Here is a 26,118-nt window from a genome sequence, read left to right on the forward strand (position 1 = left end):
TTTTTTTTTAAACCTTTATTTTTTTTCGCATATTGTAGTTGAGAACTTGATGGTTTTTTATTTTATTACTATAATTTTTTTTTACCAACTCTGTTTTGTATTTTTCATTAATGTCTGGCGGGTAGTGAATATGGGCTCTTTGTGAGCATTCGAAACGTATGTACTGTATTAAATTGCAGATCAAATTGCGGTAAATTACCGGCACCTTGTGTGCCTCAATCGTAAAATTAATTTTACCGTAGAATTTTGTACCATACATTTAACATTAATAATTATTCAACTATAGTGACTCTTTGATTTTGAAATAAATATTGCGATTTAAATTACGGTATATAATATTTTTTGTTCCGTAAAAGTTTACGGTAAAAAGTACCGACACTTTGGATGACGTACCTCGTACTGTAATTTGATTCCGAATTTTTCATTGTTCAGACTTTTTCCACCTTAAGAGATTTAAAGTAATTTTTTTAATAGTAGAATAAAGGTACTTTTTTGCTTGCAGTGTTCCTTATTTTTTTTTTTATTTATTTTTTTTTCAGATATGTATGTCTGAAGATGTGGAAAAGGTTCGCTGTGCCGTAACTGAGCCAATTCCACAAGACTGTGTGGATAAGATTCTAGAGTTTTTACAAGGAAATTCATGTAACATAGCCGAAGTTTGATGAGATCAAAATTTAAATTAAAAATATAACTGTTGTCACCTTTTATGATGAAACATGAAATGTCGGTGAAATAAATATATTCAATTATAGAGTTCTACATCTTTTTATATAAAATATAATACAATAAAACACTTTAAATTTTTGATTTTAAAAAAATTTAGTAATATAATGTTTATGATAAGTAGTTAAATTCATTACTGAAAAGTTAGAATTCTGATTTTAATTTTTTTTTAATGATATCGTTTCTTTCTAAAGAAAATTTTTTCTAATTGAATTGGTTAAAATTAGGGATGGATCAGATTATAAACAGCCATTTATTCAACTGAGTAGTTAAGTACATTCTTTTCGCTTATAATGCTGATTTAAAAAATAATATTGTCTTAAAATAAAACGCCTATTTGATTTAGTTCGGATACAAAACTACAAATATTGTGCTAAGAAAATATATATAACTTTTGTTTTTTTCGTTACTTTTATTTTTAATGGTGCAATAAAAATTTTATACATTTAAAGATTCAAACAGGCTGCAACTATCTCAATTTAATATATTAATTATGACGAAAAGTAAATTAAATATAACAGTAAGCAAAATATATTTCATTTGATTGTACCCTAATAATTTTATCAAAAGAATACAAAATGAGTATTTTAAAAATTTCAGAAAATTTAGCTTGTTAAACCGTACTTTCTCTGAATAAACATATATTTTTTTGTACATATTTGGAATTCAGACACTCTAATTGGGGGGGGGGGAGACAAAATTTAAAAAAAAATTGGGTCGTATATTGGGTCGCAATAAAGGTTTATATATTTGGCGATAGTCCAGAAAACCGCCAAAGAAAGTCACCAGCGCAAATGAATATTCTAAGATAACCCACTAACTAATTCAAAAAAAGAATGCTTAATTCTACTAGGCTGCTAAGCAACCAAGCTCTGGCTTTAAAAAAGATTGAAATAATGTTCTGTGATTACTCGGAGAGGTTTAATTAATAGTTAATAGAAAATATCTCCAAGTTTCTAGCAATAGACAATTTTTAAGCTGATTTCTGTCCAAAAAGCAAAAAAAAAAAATTTTTTTTAATCTCCTTTGAAAAGAAAATTTGAATCGATTTTTAAATTATGTTTGATTTTCTAAGTTCGTAGAATTTGAATACATGAACCTTTTATCTGATATTATTTAGATTATGTTGTTTTTGCTACATTTATTCGAGGACTTCATAATAAAATAAAATCAACATAACTTATTATGACTGTACGCAAAATTTTAGTGATAATCATTTTTACAGCTTTAATCGAGTCTTCTAGGCAAGAGAGTTTGAAGGAAAATAAAGTACTTGAAAAATAAAATGTATATTGTAAAGTAATACTAACGCACATTCACAATGTTTTCTATAATTTACGATATTTCTTTTTTCTATAACTCAAGGAATTGCTCTAGGTTTAGTGGCATTTTAAAAACATTGAAACATGTTATGTTTAAAAATTAGATATTGAAATAATATGTTGTATATTGTATGATTCAATGTTTAAAAAATCGCTTTATTCAGCTAGATATTTAGGTTACAAGGTTTTCTTTGAATAAAGATGATTAGCAAATAGTTTCGCTACATTCTGAAACTTACGCTCGGAAATTCACCATAAAATGTCGCACAGCATATTCTTCAATTACGATAAGCTACATTTACCACCAAATACTGCTACTATGATTATTTTTGTTTTCTTATATATATCTGATACGATACTCTCTTTTTAAACAGAGCTCGTAAGGTCCTTACGAAACTGAAATGGAGGCACGAAAACTCAAATAATAAAATATTTAATTTCATTAACTCAAAATATCTGGTCTCGAAATTTTAATTTTAAAGTTAAATATAACTTTTATAATATTGATGCTCTTACATTTTTAAAGACCACATAAATCCTACTAAAATATAGAAATGCATATGTTTACTTTAACGAGTGTAAAATCCGTATCAAAATAATGATCAAGACCCAAATGTAAAACAGTATAATTGATGATAAAAACTCAACTGGCTTCAAAAAATATGAAGAGGAAAGTAAAAGTTGACATGTTTCGAGCGTTCAAATATAATCGCCCATTCTCAAGACTTGTCAGGCTTGAATAACTGGTGACTTTTATTATTGGACCCTCAAAACATGTCTACTTTTATTATCATCTATTATTTTTTAAATCAATGAAGTTTTTATATTTTCGATTCAGTTTCTTGGGATTATCTATTTAGTTACACAACATATTAAATTATTTCACTCGATATTAAAATAAGTTTTACATAAGTTATAGGCGCAGGATCTTACATTGAAAAAATAATAATTCACTACTTTGTAAAAAAAATCAATGCAGTACATTTTTGTTTTTGCTGCAACCCTTAACATTTTAATTTAAGGACATAAAAAAATTCCTTTTACAATTGAAATTTCAAAAGTCGAATGTGAGATGGAATGTCCCTTAGCACCAGGAATCGAACTTAAATAGTTACAAGGACAACTATTTTAAACACGTTAGCGTTTCCGAGCTACTCGAAGTTGTTTGAAGAGGTATTTTTTATATATATATTCCAAAGTTTATTCTACATATATTTCAGGATATTATTGAGGAGTATTTTGATCGAGTTTATTTGTAAACACTTCTTTCCTTAAATTAATTAAATAATTTGCTTAAAATAAATTATTTAAGCTACATGATTTAATGCATTTATAGTATAATAGTAATTGGAGCTTCCATTGCATATCCTTAACCATGATACCGCTATCATTAAATAAAGGGAATAAGCTTATATAAATAATAAAAGATAAATTTTTCTTCGTTTTAATTTTCAAGGAAATATGCTTCGTTCAAACAGATTTCATTCTGGAAATAGCGAAATTATTGAGTAGGTCTCTTGGAGCAAAATCATTCTTATCCTATTTTGACGAAATATAGGAAAAATTGGTTTTCACAATTTCTGAAAAAAGTATGTTAGCCTTCTTGCCACGTTTTTTTTTTATTTTTAATCAAAATAAGATCGGAAATTGCGTATTTTTTATTGCATTTTTTTTTAAAAAAATCAGATGATTCTAAAATTGGCACGGCGCCGGAATCTTCTTACAAATTTCAATTTTTAGTATTTTCTGCTTAGCAAAATAAGGCATTTTTCCTGATAACAAATTATACTACAATAATATCTTGGGAATCACGCGCTAAAGTAAAAAATTAATCAAAATAGTTTAGCATATTATCCGGAAAAAAATCTGCATGAAATCATAAAGAAAGAATAAAAGATATAATGAAATAATTAGTGAATCACACGTGGTCAGATAATTAAAAATTTAATTTCACAACTAAGATGCTAGGACGACATTTAGGATACTGAGATATTTTAAGACGCTTAAAAAGTTTGGCTACGTATTCGACAGCTTTTTATGTTCGGTATCTTTATACTCTCTGTAGTGACTTATAAAACATCAACACTATTTTAGATAATCTATGTTTAAGTCACAAGAAACAAAAAAAGACAATGATTTATATTCTTTTTTCGAAAAAAACAGAATGCTTACTAAATAATCAGCTGTTTTGCATTAAATAGTTTTAAACAGCGGAATGTTTTTAATTTCTTAACAAGGCTTTATTCTAAGGTAGCAGACAATAATTCTTTTAAAAAAACTTGACTGTAATTTAAAAAGGAACTTTACTTGAAAGAAAACCTAAATTTAAGTATTAAAAAAACTTGATTAGTATATTGATGAGGAAATAATAAACGTAGTAGGACAAAGAATAAGATTTTTAAAAATTTTAAAATTTAGTTAAATAGCTGGTAAAATAGTTCCGCGAAACATTTCCGGACAGGTCATTAAAAAATTACTTTTAAGACGAAATATAATATGTTGAGAAATTTGCAATGATATGAGATATGCTTAAATATGTCTACTACGTATTTTTATTAATGTTTATAAAAAATATATTCAAGAAATTGATAATTATTTTATTCCAAATCTATTCATACATATGTATGTTATTGAAATTGTATCAGTTATTGAGGGAAAAAAGCTAAAATTAAAAAATAATCACATTAAATAAACACAATCTGGTGTGTAATCATATTCTATCAGAGGAATGCTTTTATGAAACTCGAGATTCGTTGAATAAAATGTTTTTTATTCGATAAAATTTTTTATTCAAATTTCTTTACTAAACTGCGAATAAATTTTTAAACGACTAAAAAATAGCCATCGTATTTTATAGTTTGTAAAGAAATAAAATTAAAAAGATTAGCAAACGATTCCTAGCGAAAAAAATATGAATGAAATTTTACGTTACGCGCTCTAAGTCAAGTTCCTCGTAAGTTTATCACGTTTTAATATTAATCGCTCCATTTAATTATTTCTTCATTGTCGCCAAATTATTTTTTCTTAATAATTATTTTTAATTTTTCGCATCTTTTAATAAATAAAAACATTTGAAACTTTAGATTTTTCAATTTAAGAATATGCAGATAAATAAGGCATAGAAAAATCCATACCTTGCAATTCAACTTTTTTTCATCCTTTCTTTAATTAAATAATTAAAAATAATAAATAATTATTAAAAATTATTTTTTTCATGAAATTATCTTTGAGCAAATGAGTTTTATGAGTGTTAGCAATTTTGTTTTTCAATTGCTTCATTAGTTTTTAAAATATGACTGAAAACGTAAAAATCGAAATTAACATTAAGGGGTCCAAACTTTGAATCCCCCTCGTGACCAAAGTATGGGGACCACATTTCCCAGATTGCGACAATCCCCTATATTTTGAATATAAGGAATCCAAATATGTAAAAAAAAATGTATGTTTATTCAGAGAAAGTACGTTTTTGTGTCTGATTTCGTAACTTAATTAATAGTTAGCACTAATTAATTAGGTCACCCCCAGGAACCATTAAGAATGTGATGAGATCCATTCGTGAAAATCCGATCAATTTAAGGGGATATCTTTTTTTGCGGACTGTACATTGGAAATAAATAAAATTATAAAAAAATTATTTTAGGTTTTTCTTTATCTAATAACATAAAGCAACCGAAAAGGGCAAATAATAATAATAAATAAATAAATAAAAATGAAATTATTCTAGCTGTATTAATTGTGTTTACATATGTCTTTCAGTTTTGTACATGATTTTGTAATGTTGTTCTGTATTAAATTAATGATTATTTACTTTTTTTTCAACCCGTACTTAGAACGGGCATCCAGCTAGTAATGTAATAAGATCAACTTTTTTTCATCGGCAATAATATTTCAAACTCATTATTTAGATAGCAAATATTATTATATTACTCTTTCAAACTCATGCGAAATATAATCAGGAGAAAACCTGATCAATAACTTCTAAATTTCTGACATAATATAAGAATTGAACCTATGAGGAAGTCGCAAGTAAAAAGTTTTTATCTGTCACTTCAGCACGTGTATCCAACTGTTATCTTTAAATTTGCTTATACTCTTAATCGTACTGCTTCCTCTTACATAAAAGAAGAAGAAAATTCTCGACAGCGCGTGTCTAGAATGTTACTGATAACGGGTTGTTTCGACAGCGCGTGTTGTTAATAATTCATAGATGAATCAGATACGTTGCAGGAAGTATACACACGGCATCGAACTATTGCTACAAAGGGCATACTTTTCCACGTTTCCTTCTGTCTCGACATGAAGTGTTTCATATTTACCGTTTTATTGATCACAGTGGTCCTCCTTGTAACAGTACAAGGTCAAGGTGGTAGTCCTGGTTCTCCTGGAGCACCAGGTACACCAGGTTGCCCTGGTGGTCCAGGAGGCGACGGTAGTCCAGGAGGCGCTGCTGGTCCAGGAGGCACTGGTGGTTCTGGAGGCACTGGTGGCCAGGGAGGCACAGGTTCTCGTTGCGGTAGTTCAGATTGCCCTGGTGGTCCAGGAGGGGCTGGTGGTCCAGGGGGCCCTGGTGGTCGAGGAGGCACTGGTGGTCCAGGAGGCCGTGGTGGCCAGGGAGGCTATGGTAATCCTAATGGTTCTCCTGGTTCTCCTGGACCACAAGGTAGTCCAGGTAGCCCTGTTGGTCCAGGAGGCGCCGAAGTTCCAGTGAGAGCTGTTGCTCCAGGAAGCGCTGGTGGATTGATCATGCTACCCTTGTATCCAGAGTGTGCCACTTATGGTAAATTAATGCACGATATGTTTGAAGGTAAGGTACTTTAAATGTGTGTTAAAATGATTTTTATACTGTTTAAGATTGGAACACTTTTAAAGTTTCAGTAAATGAAATAAGAAATAGCTTATTACGTAGCAGCAACTGTTTTTTATGTAATTTGATTGGTAGAATACAAAATATAGATATCATCATTGTGTAGAAGCCACTCTTAATCATGTAATGTGAAACTGGTTAATTGTTTTTAGAATGTAAAATATAGAATTATAATTATGTAACGGTTGCATTTAATGTAAGGGTTTATGTAATGTAAAATTAGTTAATTGTTGGCGGAAAACAAAACGTAAAATACATCACAATGTAAAATTGTTTATTTGTTTGATCTATCTTAATTTCTATTTTAGCTATTTGGTTCCGACTAATTTTTTAAATATAATTCAAATTTATGTATTAAAATAAAACAATAATAGATTCGATTCTGAAATAATATCAGATATTTTTTGAACATTATTGTATATTTCCAACTTAAGTTTGGCAACTATTCTGGAAATAGAAATTTCAAGGACAGTGTTTCGAGCTCAGAGAGTAGCTTATTGCCACACATTCCTGACTCATTCAAGTTTAATGTTATGCACAATGCGCAAAATAAAAACTGGACTACCCTGAATAGCTTTGATCTTATGAAGGTATTTTCACGTTCTGGGACTCAATGGTTAGAGGGGTGACGTAATTAGTGCATTTGAGTTATGAAATCAGGCGCAAAGCCGCACTTTCTCTAAATAAACATAGTTTTTTTTTCTCTCGATGAATGTGGATTTCCGACCCCCAAAATATAGGGACTAGGCAGGGATATATGGTCAGTTTTGTCTGGAGAGAGGTTTAAAGTTTGGACCCCTTACTGTTAATTTTGCTTTTTTGATTTCGCCATATCTCGAGAACGTTTCAAGAAAATTGAAAAAATTTCGCGCACAAATATAAAATTATTTTAACCACTGATAAATCCACGCAAAAAATGAATTTTAGTAAGCCTTTATCATTTTTTATTGTTTTATTAAATAGCAGTGGAAAAAAAATTGGATTGTAAATTATGCAACGTTTGACATTATTTCAAAGAATGAATTTTTTTACATGACAAATTAGAAATTTTGAGCACAATTAGTCAAATAGTCTCTGAGAAATCAAATTCTAAAAATACGACTTTTTCAAAATAAGATTTCTGATAGACTATTTAACCGATTTCGCTCTAATTTTGTTTCGTCCTTTAAAGTTACATTTTTTATAATGATGTAATAAACTACATATCTTACAATTTAATATAATATATTTAAATAGACGAATTTAATAAATTTGTGCAAAACTTTTTCAATTCTCTTAAGAAGTTTTCGAGATATTGAGAAATATGCAAAAAGCAAAATTAGCATCAAGGGGTCCAAACTTTGAACCGCTATTCTGATCAAACAGTTGGAAACCTATTTCTGGGATTACGGTTAGCCCTTATATTTTATGAGTTTGAAATCGTCGAAAAAAAGTTATACTTACTCATAAGAAATACGTTTTAGTGTCTAATTTCGTAACTTTAAATATCGTTAATTATTCAGTATATTTGAGGTTACCCCTTTGAACCATTGAGATTAAATTCTAGAACGTGAAGTTTCGATCATTAGATCAAAAGTTAATCAGGGTGGATCGTTTATTGTCTTGCGCGCTGTGGGGGGATAAAGCAAAACATGTGTTTAAACATTTCATGACCTGTTACATTAGGCTTTCGAATTCTCCCTGGACTGGGTAAACAACTATGCTGGATTAAGCATCTTGCTACGATTTTACCTTCCACAATGGTGATTCACCAGGCATTAATAATGCTTTTTTTCCGCCTAAATTTTAGATAGAGAGAATGTGCATGTTTGTTTGACCATTTTGACGAAAAGTTTTTTATTATTAAGATAAATAAATAAACTATCTTATATTTATTTTGATATATTTATTTCATTTTTAGTAAGTCTTAAATGATATATTACATTTAAAATACAGTAGCATAAATGCATGCTATAATCGTGTGCTATTAAAGTTTATTTTATTTTTCAGAAATGCGGAATGATAATCAAGTTGGACCAGAACAATGTGAATCAGGAAATCATACAGTGAGTTATAGTTGTTCCATAAACATAATTACATTAATGAACGTAATAAATAAATCTAAACACTGAATTCGTTATAAAATCTGAAAGACCAACAAACTTTCAAATGATTTAAATTTTCATTTTAACATTTGTTATAAAAACTCAACTTTTAACTATTTTATTTCAAGTGTTATCATTTGGTAGAATTTTTGAAGGCAAAAATATTTGAATAATTGAAAAAGCATAAAAATGTTTGGATATTTTTCTTAAATTTATGTCCTACAATTTCAGTTGAGGGAAATAGTACACTGAGAAAGAAAATCGTGGTTGAAACTACCAGAACATGGTAAAATTTGCCGTGTTTCTTGCTCAATGGGAATACTAAAAAGCTCGGTAGTTTTTACCGTAGCGTTTCGATAATGATTTTGGTAAAATTAACAATAAAATATGATTTCGTAATATAAGATATATAATTCGGTAAATGTGGTAAAATGTGATATTTTATCATGATACTTCAGAGCAAGGCAAAATAAATCTAAAAACATTAGTTTAAATTCACCTTTTAGTTTTGTATTTTATACTAACTGAGTAGTAGAAAGTAGGGGAGAGTGGGGTCAATTGCAACAGGGGACGATTGTAACAGAGCAAAAATTTCGAGTGTCGGGTTCTAGATTTGGTTTCTAGGTGGCACACAAGGTGTATTTAGTAAATCTACATGTACACCCCTGCTGGCAACCATTTTTATGTACTTTTGAAAGAGTTACATCACAAAAGATATTTTCACGCTAAGTAAGTACTTTTTTTGGTATTAGAATATTATATTGTAACAAAGTAATTTTGTTTATACAAATAAAAATTATTAGCCTAATATGTAAGTGGACAACTTAATTAACATTTCAAAAAAAGATTAGTTTTGTCAATTAACTAGCATTGTTTTTAACAAATGAAGCTGAAATGGCGTCTTGGGGACGATTGTAACAATAAGTAAAGGGACGATTGTAACAGCTGAAAATAAATAATCTTATGTTTACAAACCATTACTTAACTCTTTAAGAACCACTAATAGTTTCCTATATCATTTATATTATGTTGCATGTGCATTATTTTAATTGTCACATTTCACAGCTTAAATTAAAAATTTTTTACCCCTTAAAGTTAAAAGTTTAACCCTTTAGGTCTCTGCTCATTATTATTTTTACTCCTAAAATATCACTACTATTTTGATCAATAAAAAAATATATCACAACTATGATAATAAGTATAATTAACTATGTTTTAGTTGAATTTATGAATGAACTGTTACAATTAACCCCGTAAGTGGGGACAATTGTAACAAGTGCACGACTGTCAAAAATTGTTAATAACTAATATAATAACATTTAAAATAAAGTATTTATTATTTTTTTTCTAGTAGAGGTTAGTCTACTTTACTCGTCTGTCAATTAATACCAAAAATATATTGGTTTTTTTGCTAGTTAAAAATAATTAAGTAAAAAATGTTACAATTGACCCCACTCTCCCCTACTATAATTTTAAAAACCAGAATTTCCGGTAAACCGTGACCAAAAGAGCGGAAAAATTACCAAATGAATGGTTTAAATACAGTATATTTTGGTTTTATTAACTAGAATTAAGGTTTTTATTCACAAGAAATGTCCTTACCAAACAGTAAGGTAATTTTATTAGACATTTCCCCCCCCCCTTTTTTTGTAGTATTAATAAGGTAACCAAATTGCTAGTGTTACTGCTACACTGTAGAAATCAGTTGTTCTAAAGATAATCTTGCTAATGTGCAGATTAACTAGAGTGATTTCCCCCCAAAAAGTCCCAAAAAATAGTTTCCTTTCCTGAAATTACCTAATTTGATTTTTTCATTGTAAAAGAGTGAATCAAGTCTTTGTATGAATTACTTTAAAAATAGCAAGAAAATAAAGGAATAAAAATATAAATAAAACGTTCTTTAAAAAATGATAATATATCAATGGATCAGCATAAAAAAAGTTATAAATAAAATATTACGTATGACTTATAAAAATTGAGTTTATATAGTTTCGGCTAATTTTCCTGGCAATAAGTTCATTTTGTATAAAGTTTATTTTCTTATAAATTTACTATGTTTTTAATTACTTTTATAGTTATATAAGAATTTCTAATAAATTTACCATTGAATTCTGATAAACTATAAAGGCAAATGAAAAGTCGGTTGTTTTCGAATAACAATACTAGCACAAAATAAACCTCCGACTTTTCATCTGTTTCCTTTAAAAATTTTATAAGAAATTCCTGCAGCACATTTAAACTCAACTTTTATAAGTTATACGCAATCTTTTCTTTATTACTTCTTCGTCCAGACCCATAAAAAAGTTTTTGCCCTTTAAAACTTTTAAAATTATTTTATTTAGTGACAAATACCCATAAAATATAAATGTAACGTTATAATATGAATATTTAATAACAAATACAAAATAAACACGTGGTATCAAAGCCACGTGTTTACTTTATTTATGCAGTTTAGCATTAGAAACGTTCACGTTTTCTCTATACTATGTGTTGAAGCCAAAATTACAAATGGCGCCACCTAAATTTTTTTGAAAAAAAGAAATTTGTTTCACTGTGTCTACATAGATAGGCCGATGTAATAAATGTAATAAAAGTATGTAATAAAGGCATTGGTTATGAATCCTCTATTCATTTTTTTAATTGTCATTTTTCTAAAAGAAATTAATCCTTCAGCATCAACATACGTGAGCTCTTTCTTAAACAAACCACGCAAAACTGCTAATCAAAATAAAATAAAAAATATTAATACTACATTAGTAACATATTTTACTTTCAAAGTTTCAACAAGAGGTCATAATATGATACAAATTATACAGGTTTGTTTTTTAAATTTAGATATTAACTTTTACTTCGACTTGATTTCAATTAATCAACATTAAGCATAAACAAATTGATGCCTCTGTGGGGCAAGTGTGAACACTTGGCGGTTGGGCTAGTGTGGACGTGCCATTGGAGGAATTTCAATTTGTTAAAAATGTAACACATTTGACATTATTTATTTTCTAAATTAGAATGATTTTGTAGAATGATAGACAATATGCAAAAAGAGGTTTCAATCTCAAGTGAAAAATTTAGCACGAAATCTTTGTATTAATCCGCGTTTTAAAGGTTTTGAGAACATTTAACAGAGTTGTTTCTTGAAATTAGTGAAAAATATATGATTTAATAAAGTTAGATTAATAAAGAAAACAAAGTATTTTCTAAATATTTTTTTTTGTAATGCATTACTCTAAATCAGAATAACCACGAATGGTCCTGCCAACGCTTTTGCGATTTGTTGGCAGACTCCATGTGATGTCCATTCATCATCAATTTAAAACTAAGGTTATTAAAAGTTTTACTTAAAATTGGCTTCCTGCTTTCAGATAAATCAAGTTGAATAATAGTTTTAAAATGTATTGGCTTGCTTTAAAACTGTATTTCTCAGTATAATGAATAGGGCAAATTAGTACTTTAATTATAATATGTCGGTGTTTAATCTTCACTAAGACTTAGATTGTAATTGATTGCATTAATTGAGTTATATTAAACGAGAAAATAATAAGTTATCAAGTTCGTCCGAACTAGCATCATAGCTTGTCTTATATAGTGGGCAAGTGTCTACAAAAACAACCTTTTTTTAAAAATAAAAATATTATTAAATAAACAGTTTTGCAATTCCAAATATGAACAAGAATGCAGGTAAGCGTCCAAATTATTCTTAAAAAAAACACTTCATGAGTTAAAAAAATATATTAAATATGGTATTTTCATAAATTAGTGAAAAATGGCCGAATAGTCAGTCCCCTTTCCCCTATCTGGCTAATTTTAATGCGCAGAAACACTTATTATTCGAAAAGCAGCTTTGCAAAAATGTCACTAATAACAGATTTTACATTTTTAAAAAGAAACGATAATAAGTAAAATCATGAAATCAAATATAATTGATTAAAACAATTTTATTAACTGACAGCGCTTTCTAGATGTACTACATAAATGGATTAAAAATTCGATTTATTTTAAAATTTTTAAAATAAATTTTTAAAATAATTTTAATGACTAATTTCGTATCGTCTTGTCCGAAGCACTTGAACAATTAAGATCGATTCCTAAGCACGTTTAAATCCATACTGATAAAAAAAAAGTATTGTCAAAACTACCAAAATATGGTAAAATTTACCACGTTCTGCCTGTATCTATGGGAACACGTAAAAGCATGTTATCTTTTCGGAAACTCTTTGGTAATGACTTTAGGTAAGATTAACAATAAAAAGTATTTTTATTTGTTTTTCCAGTCATGTTCCTCTGGACTTAAATTGCAGAAAACACTTTTAGTTGCCAATGAAAAAATTGAAAATAAAATATAAGTTAAAAATTAAGCAAGAAAACCTGCTGTAGCCTTGAGAAATAATAGAGGCCAAAAGAGGTAAATCAGAGCAAGTGAGAAACTCACGCCGTTAACTAAGGGATCGACATCCACATTAATGAACCAAGATTCCAGAGCAGATTTGAGATATGTATTAATTCAACGTGGGGATAAAAAAATTTTGTTTTTGTTTTACACCTTTATTTTTATTTTATTTTTTCCATATTATAGTTGAAAACGTGACGTTTTTTTTAAAAATTTCTTTCAAACCAACTCTGTTTTGTATTCTTAATTAATGACTGGTGGGTATTGAATATGGGTTCTTTGCGAGCATTGCAATAAATTACAGATCGAATTACGGTAAATTACCAACACCCTGTGTGTGAAGGGACCGATCACGACAAATTCAGGTCCAAGGCCCACCAAACTTTCCGGGCCCCTTATAAAATATTTTGAAATTAAATTTCTGAAAAGTAGTCTAACGATAAAAAAGAATCTACTGAACTGCATAATTCAAGAGAAAGATTCAAAAAAATTTTGAAAGCGGACAATTGAAGATTATTTATTTAAGATAGAGTTTATGCATCTATATATTAAAGCAAAATATAAAACAATGTTATATCAAAACAAAAATAGTTTGATGACCACAAACAATTGAAATCAGTGATTTTTGCTAAAAGTCACTGATTAGCTGATTTATTTTTTATCGTAAGCTGTAATTAATTCTTTTACTGAGTATTTTATTCAACACAAAACTAGCCAACTTTTCATCAGATTTCACAATAAGTTTAGCATGTATGCTAAGATATTAGGGTTATTAATTATAATTTTTATTAAAAAATACATTTCAACATACAAAAAATATCCAAAAGAGCCAAAATTATAGCAACTCTTAGAAAATTTAAAACGCATTTAAGTAATAATTTATTTAGACACATCACTTTAAAAAAAATTCATTTTCAATGAAAGAGTTATGATACATTGATGATACATTTTTCAAGTACTCAATTCAATAGACTTTTTAAAAAAGTTTTTTTTTGTACTCTTTTTTCAACAAATAATTTTATGAGAATTTCAAAATCCTGTTCTGCAATAATATCTGGTTCAACTTATAGCAAAATAAGATATTTCTGCTTCAAAATTTGATCTTAAGTACTACTAAAAAAATATAGAAGCAGAATGTAAATTAAGCAAAACAAAGTAATGTTCAAATAAAAATAGTCAAAGACATCTATTAACCACAAGCAAAAACTACTGTACTTTTACTTTAAACACAAGCAAAAACAGAAACTGTACTTTTGCTTTATTATTAAGCTGTAACTATTCACCTGTCTTTAGATTTAAAGATAGGTTTCAAAAATGATAAGTTTTTTATTTTTATGTACACTTTTTTCAGCAAATAATTTTATGAGAATTTCAAAGCTTTTTGCATTTCATTCATTTAATGTTATCATGTTAATGCAAATGATGCTAAATCATTTAAAGCTATTTTCTTTTTTTTTTTTTGCACAACCAGATTGATAATTTGGTTTCATCATTTCGAAACTGTCAAGAAAATCGAAATTTTAATATTGTAGAAGAAACGTGTAAATAGAACAATTTAAAACATCAACATGAAAGATTGTTTCTCTTCATCTGCAGCTTTACACATTTGTTGTGGGCCTAGGCGATAATCAGGCCCTGCCTGTGTGCATCAATCGTAAAATTAGTTTTACCGTAAAATTCATTTTTACTGCAAAATTCTGTACCATATATTTTACATTAATAATTATTCAACTGTAGTGACTCGGTGATTTTGAAATAAATATCACGGTAAAACTTACGATATAACATGTTTTTTGTTCCGTAAAAGTTTGCGGTAAAAAGTACCGGCAGTCTGGATGACGTACCTCGTACTGTAATTTGAACCCGAATTTTTCATCGTGTAGACTTTTTCCACCTTAAAATGATTGAAGTTATTTTTTTTTCTAATAGTAGAATAAAGGTACTTTTTTGTCGTGTTCCTTAATTTTTTTTAATGTATTTATTTATTTATTTATTAGATATGCATGTCTGAAGATGTGGAAAAGGTTCGCTGTGCAGTAACTGAGCCAACGCCACAAGACTGTGTGGATAAGATTATGGAGTTTGTACAAGGAAATTTATGCTCCGCAGCCTAAGTTTGATGAAATCGAAATTTAAATTGTAAATATAACTGTTGCCATTTTTTATGATGAAACATGAAATGTGGGTGAAATAAATATATTCAATTTTAAAGTTTTGCATTTTTTATACAAAATTTGTTCCAATAACACACTTTTAAAGTTTAAAACTTCAAAAAAAATTCAGCTATTTAATGCTTATGATAAGTAGTTGAATTTCATTACTGAAAAATTAGAATTCCGATTTAAAAATTTTTTTTTTAATTATATCGCTTCTTTCTAAAGAAATTTCTTTCTAATTGAATTGATTAAAATAACAGATGAATCAGATTATAAACAGCCATTCATGCAACTGAGTAGTAGATTACATTTTTATTCGCTTATAATGCTGATTTAAGTATAATTTTGCCTTGAAATAAAACGCCTATTTGATTTAATTAGGATACAAAACTACGAATATTTTGTTTAAAAAAATATATTTAACTTTATCGTGACTTTTAATGGTGAAATAAAAATTTTATATATCTAAGGATTCAAACAGGCTACAACTATCACAAGTTAATATATTAATTATGACGAAGGAATAAATTAAACATAATGCTAAACAAAACATATTTCACTTAATTGTGTTCCAACAATTTTATCAGCTGTCAAAATAATACAAAATGATTATTGCAAAAATATCAGAAAATTGAGCATCTATGTTTAAACCGATCACAGTGCTGACTTAAAATGATAAATGGAGTCCACTAGCTGTCGAGCTAACCGTGTGAGGTTTTTGTGATTTTCCTCTCTATGTAACGCAAATACAAGTTAGTTCCATTACAAAGTCCTCCACGAAGACTAGTTTCTCACAATGCTTGATCTGGGAGTCACCTTGACGTCGCACGCGGTAAGGGGCACTTCTCTATTATGACCAGTCCAGGAGCACACGAAGGCACAGTTCATAACAGTGTAGCGCTCTTAGCAAAGTATGACGACACCTCTGGGCATGGATTCTAATGAAATTTTAATTTTAACGATGTGTCCTAACTCTCTTGGAAGTTTGTCGCAATTTTAATGCAACTTCTTGTCGTGTGTTACGTTTTCAAACTTGTACATTTCGACAAAAAATAGATTAAAAATATTTTTTTAAATAAAGAACTGTACCTTGGAAAAAGAAACCGATTGCAATTTAAATCAACGATACGAAAGATCTAAGATTTGTTGAAATAAATCTTATGCAACAGGAGAAAAAAGAAGAAATTTTTTCCCCCTCCAGTATTATCAGTTATTATGGGTAACTTGCCTTAATCCAGAAGAAGAATTTTTAAGTGGTGCTGCCATCTAGTGAATATATAAAATTAAACTATTTTCATTTATTTCTTAACAATTTTTAAAGGCTTTACAACTAAACTTTTTATTTTGGAAAGTAATTGATACTGTAGAGTTAAAAAGATCAGACCTGCGGATCGGAATACCGGACCTGCGACCTCTCATCCTGATATTCTTTCTGCTGTCAGAAAATTAACTGCAACTGACTACAGGATACTGATGTCATAATTATTCATCGCACATTTTATCCAGTATATATGTTACCGTTGAAGTACATAATGCAGTTATTTCATAGAACGCCTAGTTATTCCATGAAATAACTGATCATGTCCGTTAAAGTGTGTAATATGTTATTAATTTGACACTTTAACTAGTTATTCTATGAAATAACTAGGTATTCTACAAATTAACTAATGAGAGACAGTTAAAGTGTAAAATAAACAATTTATCTAAAGTGAAATAACTAGGCATTCTATAAATAAACTAATGATAGACAATTAAAATGAAAAATAAGCAAATTATTTATTTTAAGCAGCGCATAAATGGTATTTATGGAAACGTACCATAAAATCATGTGTTGCAACAAGGATTACTAAAAAAAATGACACTTGGAATTACAAAGAACATTATTTCTATAACAAAAAAAATTTTGGTGACACACTGGGTTTTACACGAACATTTTTTAAATCCCTGACCAGTACCTAAACTTTGAGCTGTAGCATATAGATTATTTTACACTTTAACGGGCTGCAGATCATTATTCTATGAAATAACTAGTTAAACCGTGAAATACAAGAGAGTTTTACACTTTAACGGTCAAGATCAGTTATTTCATGGAATAACTAGGTATTCTATGAAATAACGGATTTCATACTTTAACGGTAACATATATCTGAAAAACCACAAAACCACTACTACTCTGTGTTATACACTATCTTGAATTTTAATTTATTTTTAAGTTAGTCACGCAGTTTTTGTGACTGTATCAATTTTTCGAAAAATAAAATATTTATTTTTATCTTCTGATTGTTTTGATGTTGTCTTTGGTTCCGTAAAAATGTAAGAACGCTATGCCTCGCTTGTACATAATGATGACCCGGAGAATTACAACGGTTGACTGAAGAATGATAGTAGTAACGTATAGAAAACAGTGGTTTCCAGTCATTGGTTTCAAATTTTAAAGTAAGTGAGATTTTGGTTTTCTTTCTTGACCGATTATGATGACTTATGTGAAGATTGAAGTTTGTCATTCTCCTGTTAGCCTCTTTTGATTAAGTAAACTATTATAACTTAAGGAAATGTAGGGTTAATCTGGTAATTTAATAGTTGATAAATTCTTAAGTGTGTCTTGCATAATTGACAGTGAGACTATTTTTCTCTTTTCAATAATTTTATGCATAGTAATTGTAGACATTTATAATGTCAGTTGAGGAAAAGGACACTAAAAATTTAGAACTTTATTCTAAACTTAGAACTTTAAAAAATTTAGAACTTTAAAAAATTTAGAAAAATTTAGAACTTTATTCTAAAAATTTAGATCTCAATTCTTAAGTGTGTCTTGCATAATTGACAATGAGACTATTTTTCTCTTTTCAATAATTTTATGCATAGTAATTGTAGACATTTATAATGTCTGTTGAGGAAAAGGACACTAAAAATTTAGAACTTTCTCGTGTTGCTTTTAAAGCACCTATTTTTTGGGAAACAGAGCCTGAGCTTTGGTTCCACCAGTTGGAATCACAATTTGTGATAGCGGGAATAACAACTGATGAAACTAAATACCATTATGTAGTTTCCGCTTTGGACAGTAAGGCTCTATCTTCTATAAGGGATATAATTCGTAACCCTCCCAAATCTAATGCATATGAGAGGTTAAAAGCCAAAATAATCGAAACCTTTTCTCAATCAGAGTCTGTTCAGTTAAAATTGCTGCTGCAAGATTTGCTGTTGGGTGATAAACGTCCGTCACAGCTTCTGTTAGAGATGCAAAATCTCTCTTGCCAAAAGCTTAACAACGATATATTGCGTACTTTGTGGCAACAACGTTTGCCAGTTCATGTGCAGCAAATTTTATCTGTTTGCAAAGACCCAATTAATGAACTAGCTTTAATTGCCGATAAGATATGCGAAATATCTTGTTTCCAATCGGTATCTGAAGTAGGAAATTTTTAGGATAATTTAACTCTTCAAACATTGCGTGAAGAAATTTCGATTCTTAGCGCTAACGTTGAGAGATTATCTAGCTCTTTAGACAACGTAATCGTGATAGAAGTCGCAATCGTCAATACAGACATTTAAATTCACGTTGTCGTACTCCTGATAATCTACGCACGGGTAAATTATGTTGGTATCATAATCGTTTTGGTAATAAAGCACATAAATGCATACAACCATGTCAATTTTCGGAAAACTAAACGACTCGTCTGATGTAGCGACGGCAGATGTTAACCAGTCTCACAGTCACCTTTTTGTTTATGATAAAATATCTGGTTTCAGAATTCTCGTAGACAGCGGAGCAGCAGTTAGCTGTTTTCCTAAAAATTTAACAAGAAATATTCATTGCACATTTTCTTCAATATATATATGTATCTGTAAAACCGCAAGACTACTACTCAGTGTTATACACCATTTTGAATTTTAATTTATTTTTAAGATAGTCACGCAATTTTTGTGACTATATCATTTTTCCGGAAAATAAAATGTTTACTTTTATCTTCAGATTGTTTTGATGTTGTCTTTGGTTCCGTAAAAATGTAAGAACGCTATGCCTCGTTTCTACATAACCATTAAGATTAAATTCTAGAAAGTGAAGACTCAATCATTAGATCAAAAGTTAATCAGGGTGGCACGTTGTTGGCGCATGCGCGCCATTCCCTAGCGGAACGAGATTAAATCATCTCTTCTCCTATGAGACTCGAAAACATTAGATGTGGATAAATATCTCTTAAACCCTTTCGAAATCCACAATATCTCCAGCTGTTGTTGTTGTTTATACTTAATGTTGTTGTTATTAATAAAAAACAAAAAGTGCAGCTGGTGGTCCGTCGTTATTTACTAAATTATCAAGCGTGTTGGTTTTTGGCCGACATTGTCTGGTCCGTCGAGCCGGAGCGCTCGAATCAAACTACAACTATGGATACTATATACTGAAACTAAATAAAGCAAAAATTTCCTTGAAAGGAAATATTACTCGAATACAAACCTTTGTCGATAGTATATCTGAAGATATTCCTAATAATACCATACTTGAAGTGAAATTGAAAAAAGTCGAACAATTACAAAGTAAGCTTGATGAATTGAGAGTGCATTCTTTCGGTGTTGAAAAAATAACTGATCAAGAATTAGAGGAATTCGAAAAAGAAATCGAACAATGCGAATCTCGTCTAGAAGATTTGGAGGTAAGCCTCAAACTTATAATTGATTCTAAAAAAGAAACTGTATCAACTGTAAACGATGTTAAACAAAGTAATCAAACTGAAAATATAACTAATTCAAAAATTCCACCTATTATACTTCCAACATTCTCGGGAAGATATGAACACTATAGTACCTTTAAAAATCAGTTTGATGACTTGATCACCTCTAATGATCAACTCACTCAGTCGCAAAAACTTTATTATTTAAACTCATGTCTCTCAAATGAAGTAAAAGAATTTGCTTCCACATTTGACACATTTTCTTCATTATATGAAGCACTCGATTCACGTTACGATAATAAAAGATTAATCGTTGATGTGCATGTAAATTCCATCCTAAATTTTAAAAATATAGAACGTGAAAATGCTACAGAAATTCGTGCAATGATAGATTGCATTCAAAAGAATTTACGAGCTTTAAAAGTTTTAAAATATGAACGAAACGATTTATTTGACATTTTTCTTCAAAACATAATGCTTAACAAATTGGATAAAGAAACTCGAAAGAACTTCGAATTAATACAAAAAACCAAAGAAGTTCCGTCATACGAACAATTCATTACATTTTTAGAACAACGTGAAGCTGTTCTCTTATCGGTAAATCGAAATTGTTATTCAGACACGAAAACAATTAAGAAAACAACTAATTTCCCATTTAAAAACAAAACTGTTTTGATGAATGAAAATATAGAGAATAAAAACTGTGTAATTTGTTTAAAAGAATCACATCCTATATTTCGCTGTGATAAATTTTTGAAATTAACGCCGCATAAAAGATTTGATCTTGTTAAATATCATAAACTATGTGAAATTTGTTTGAAAAAAAATCATAAAAAGTGGGAATGTAAATCGTCGTATGTATGTAATTGTGGTCAACGCCATTCGAATACATTATGTTTCAGACGAGCTATCGCTGAGAACAGAAATCAGCTGGCGTCAGAAAATCAAATCGCTGACTCAGCATGCGAAGGATCAGAAATAAAAAATGAAAATAAAAGCTCTCTTCATAATGCGGTTTTAAGTAATACTTCTAATGAAAATAAAAAGAATGTTTTATTATCTACTGGAAATATTCTCTTGCAAAAAAGGGATGAGTCATTAATTAAATGTAGAGTTATTTTCGATTCGGCATCAAATGTTAATATATTGAGTAAGAAAACTAGTGAAATTCTTGGGATTAAATTAGAAAGAATCCAAACATTCGTGGCTGGACTTAATTCGACTAAACAAAATCTGAAAGGAAAATTGAGTACTATCATTTCAAATAAAAGTGGTAGTTTTAAAGAACCGATTGAATTCTTAGTCGCAAATAAAATTACGGGTCTGACTCCAAGTGTCAGCTTAGATATATCGAAAACGAAAATACCCGAGTTTTTAGAATTAGCGGATCCTTCATTTTTTGAAGCGAAAGAAGTTCACGCTTTATTAAATGCCTTTTCGAAACCTTTCGAAACCTTTACGAACCTTTAGACTTTAGAACCTTTAACCTTTTCGAAAAACTTATCAACTTTAGACTAAGCAGAGTGGCTATTTCATCAGATATTCGGCAGGCTTTTTTGCAAATTTGCAATGCGGATAAGCACAAGGATACAGTACGATTTCTGTGGACAGACAGTGATCCTCGTTTAGACTCAAAACCAAAACTTCTAATTTATCGTTTCAAGAGATTACTCTTTGGACTTAACACTAGCCCTTTCCAACTAGCAGCCACCATCAAACATCACATTGAAAAATACAGAGAGGAATATCCCACGACTGTACATCATCTAGATTCTTACATGTACGTAGACGATTGGATAACAGGTCAAGATACCCGAGAAGAGGCACTTATAATATCCCGAAGTGCGAAGAAAATCATGAAGGAAGCTGGAATGGAGATGAGAAAATGGATTAGCAACGACTCCACCTTGATGAGTCAGTGGTCAGAAGAAGAATTTGACACTTATCCAGTTGATATTCCTATAAACTTAGGAACTAATAATGCTAAGGTATTAGGCATGACCTGGCAAACTGAAGATGATTGCTTGATATTAGACACAAAAGGTATTTTAGAATTCGTTTCAAACTGCCGAAATACCAAAAGATTTCTTCTGCAGACCATCGGAAAGATTTTTGATCCAATGGGATTGCTTACTCCCTTCACAATACGGATGAAATGCCTCATTCAAAAACTTTGGGAAAAGAAAGTTTCGTGGGATGAGAATCTCCCTCCCAGCATTATGGAAAGTTGGAAAAATTGGTGTAAAGAGTTACCGCTCCTGAGAGAACTTAAAATTCCAAGACTTGTGCTAGATTCTAACAGTAATAGTGACATCGTAGAAATGCATGTTTTCTGTGATTCCTCGAAACTTGCATACGGAGCTACCATTTATGTGAAACTTAAAATACAAGACAAAGTGTATGTAAATTTCGTTACTTCGAAAAGCAGAGTTGCACCGCTAAAAGGAGTTACTTTGCCTCGACTTGAGCTTCTAGGAGCTTTAGTAGCTGCACGTCTGAGTTCCAAAGTGCTGAAAATCATCAATCAGAAAAGACAGTGCACAGTGTTCCATTGGACCGATTCAAAAGTAGTTTTGTTTTGGATTAGAGGATCTCAGAAAAAATGGAAACAATTCGTCGCTAATCGTGTTCGAGAAATCACTAAGCTGACTGATCCTAATACTTGGTTTCACTGCGCCGGAAAGGAAGATCCCGCAGACTTGTTGACAAGAGGTCTCAGTGCAGAATCGCTTCTACACAGCAAAAAGTGGTGGCATGGTCCTTCATTTTTGTTGTCCGATGAACTCGTGAGTGAATTTGACTGTCCAGTGCCAAATGAAGAAGAATATTTACCAGAACTAAAATCCAAAAACTCAGTAGAAACTACAGTCTTGACTTTAAATCATGACAAAACCTTTTTTGATAATCTGATTAATCGTAGCAATAGATTTCTAACTATAGTTCGAATTTGTAGTTATCTTTTCAGGTACATTCATAACTTGAGAAATCCAGAGAAAAGGATTCTTGGTCCTCTGAAGGTAGAAGAATTGTCCAATGCTGAAACCTATCTAATTCGCTGCTTGCAGGAGCAAGAGTTTCCAAAAGAATTAACTGCTCTAAAGTCAGGAGGTAGCGTTTCCAATAAAAGTAAGATCTTTAATCTATCACCTATTCTAGATAAAGAAGGGTTATTGAGAGTGGGTGGCAGACTAGAAAATTCTCAATTATCGTACTCGAGTAAACATCCCATTTTATTGCCTTCTAAATGTAAGTTAGCTGAAATAATCGTTAAATACTATCATGTTAAGTATTTTCATATTGGTGCACAACATCTACTTTTTCAGGTTAGACAAAAATATTGGCCCATTCATGGTAGGAATTTGTGCAAAAAAATCGTGCACAGTTGCGTAGTTTGCTTTAAAGCAAATCCTAAAGAGTATAATCAAAAGATGGGTAATTTGCCAAAAGAAAGAATAACACCTGATAAAGTTTTCAGTTCTACTGGAATAGATTTATGCGGACCATTCTTTATTAAAAATAAATATCAGAGGAAAGGTCCTGAAATTAAAATCTACGTTTGTATATTTATCTGTTTAGTAACAAAGGCTATACACCTTGAGCCAATCAGTGACTTGACTTCGCAAGCTCTCATAGCGACGCTTAAACGATTCATTGCCCGAAGGGGTAAATGTCGTAAAATCTTTTCAGATAACGGAACTAACATGGTAGGGCTAATAAAGAACTTAATTGTTTGTTTAAGATGGTAAGGGATCGAGAGGAATCGTTATTTGCATTTTTTGGCGAAGAAAAAATTGAATGGAACTTTATTCCCCCCAGGAGCCCAAATTGGGGAGGGCTTTGGGAAGCAAACATTAAATCATTTAAATTTCATTTTAAGCGTGTAGCAGGGAACTCTAAATTCAATTACGAAGAATTTTTAACACTTGTAACTCAAATAGAAGCAATATTGAACTCTCGACCTCTTACTCCTCTTAGTTCTGATGTTGAAGATTTAGAAGTGCTGACACCAGCACATTTCTTAATAGGGAGGCCGATAACGGCCAGAGTTGAACCATCCCTAACTGATATAGAGCCAAGTCGTTTAAACTCTTGGCAGAGAATTACCAAGTCAGTACAAACTATCTGGAAACGATGGAGCCTTTCTTACCTGAATAGCTTACAGCAAAGAAAAAAATGGGTAAAAAATCAAAAAAATTTAAAAATCGGGGATATGGTTTTGATAAAAGAAGAAAACCTTTTCCCATGCAAATGGGTTTTGGGTCGGGTAGTAAAACTGTATCCTGGACAAGATAATCAAATAAGGGTAGTTGAAGTAAAAACTTGTAAGGGGGTATATAAAAGGTCAGTTTCCAGATTGAGTGTACTGCCGATAGAAAATTAAATAGTTGTATATTCATCTAAATATTTGTATATAAATTTATGTAACACTTGTATTTTATTAGAATTTCATGTAAAAAATGTATCTCAAAGATTCTGATTGAGTATTAGTTATGTTAAAGTTATAATACTCAATAATGTTAAAGTTTTGTAAAATTATATGTTAAATGTATAAGTGCAAAAGAAATTGTCAAGTTCTTGCATGTGAACAGTGCAAGGCTGGGCGGTGTGTTGGCGCATGCGCGCCATTCCCTAGCGGAACGAGATTAAATCATCACTTCTCCTATGAGACTCGAAAACATTAGATGTGGATAAATATCTCTTAAACCCTTTCGAAATCCACAATATCTCCAGCTGTTGTTGTTGTTTATACTTAATGTTGTTGTTATTAATAAAAAACAAAAAGTGCAGCTAGTGGTCCGTCGTTATTTACTAAATTATCAAGCGTGTTGGTTTTAGGCCGACACACGTTTTTTTGTTTTGCGCAATGTAGTGGTATAATGTAAAACATGTTTAAACATTTCATGACCAGTCACATTAGGCTTCCTAATTCTCTCTGGACAGGGTAAACAATTAAGGTGTATGGAGCATCTTGCTACGAATTTACCTTCCACAATAGTGATTCACCAGGCATCAAAAATGTTTTTTTCGTTTAAATATTAGTTAGAGAGGATGTGCATGTTTGTTTGACCATTTTAACAAAAAGTTTTAAGTTATATAGTATTAAGAGAAAATAATAAACCATCTTATATTTAGTTTGATATATTTATATTATTTTTAGTAAGTCTTAAATGATATATTACATTTAAAATGAATGAATGCATGCTATAATCGTATGCTATTAAAGTTTATTTTATTTTTCAGATATGTGGAATGATAATCAAATTGGACTAGAACTATATCAATCAGGAAATCATACAGTGAGTTATAGTTATTAAATAAACATAATTACATTAATGAGCGTAATAAATATATTTAAACATTCAACTCGTTATAAAATCTGAAACATTGACAAACTTTCAAATGATTTAAATTTTCACTTTAACGTTTGCTATAAAAACTTAACTTTTAACCATTTTAGTTCAAGTGTTATGATTTGGTAGAATTTTTGAAACGCAAAAATATTTGAATGATTGAAAAAGCATAAAAATGTTTGGATATTTTTCTTAAATTTATGTCCTACAATTTTAGTTGAGGGAAAAAGTACACTGAGAAAGAAAAGCGTGGTTGAAACTACCAGAACACGGTAAAATTGCCGTGTTTTTTGCTCTATGGGAATACTGAAAAGCTCGGTAGTTTTTACCGTAGCGTTTCAATAATGATATTGGTAAAATTAACAATAAAATATGATTTCGTAATATGTGATATATAATTCGGTAAATGTGGTAAAATGTGATATTTTATCATGATACTTCAGAGCAAGGCAAAATAAATCTAAAAACAATAGTTTAAATTCACTTTTTAGTTTTGTATTTTATACTAACTGAGTAGTAGTAAGTGCTATAATTTTAAAAACCAGAATTTCCGGTAAA

At 30.0% G+C, this 26,118-nt stretch overlaps 2 protein-coding genes across 2 annotated transcripts in view; both read left to right on the top strand.

Annotated features, from left to right (window-relative positions):
* Positions 1 to 26,118, top strand: part of LOC122268318 (uncharacterized) — a 138,204-nt gene that overhangs the window by 88,259 nt on the left and 23,827 nt on the right. The window lies entirely within an intron of this gene.
* LOC107449864 (uncharacterized) lies at positions 6,073 to 15,594 on the top strand. The gene is made up of 3 exons (XM_087151771.1): positions 6,073 to 6,849; positions 8,899 to 8,954; positions 15,381 to 15,594. Exons 1-3 carry the CDS (start codon positions 6,342 to 6,344, stop codon positions 15,495 to 15,497), a joined length of 681 nt encoding a protein of 226 aa, XP_087007897.1. The 5' UTR covers positions 6,073 to 6,341; the 3' UTR covers positions 15,498 to 15,594.

This window comes from Parasteatoda tepidariorum, chromosome 9, assembly GCF_982258835.1.
Source record: "Parasteatoda tepidariorum strain Cologne lab strain chromosome 9, Ptep-v5.0, whole genome shotgun sequence".
In the NCBI taxonomy this organism is placed as follows: Eukaryota; Metazoa; Arthropoda; class Arachnida; order Araneae; family Theridiidae; genus Parasteatoda; species Parasteatoda tepidariorum.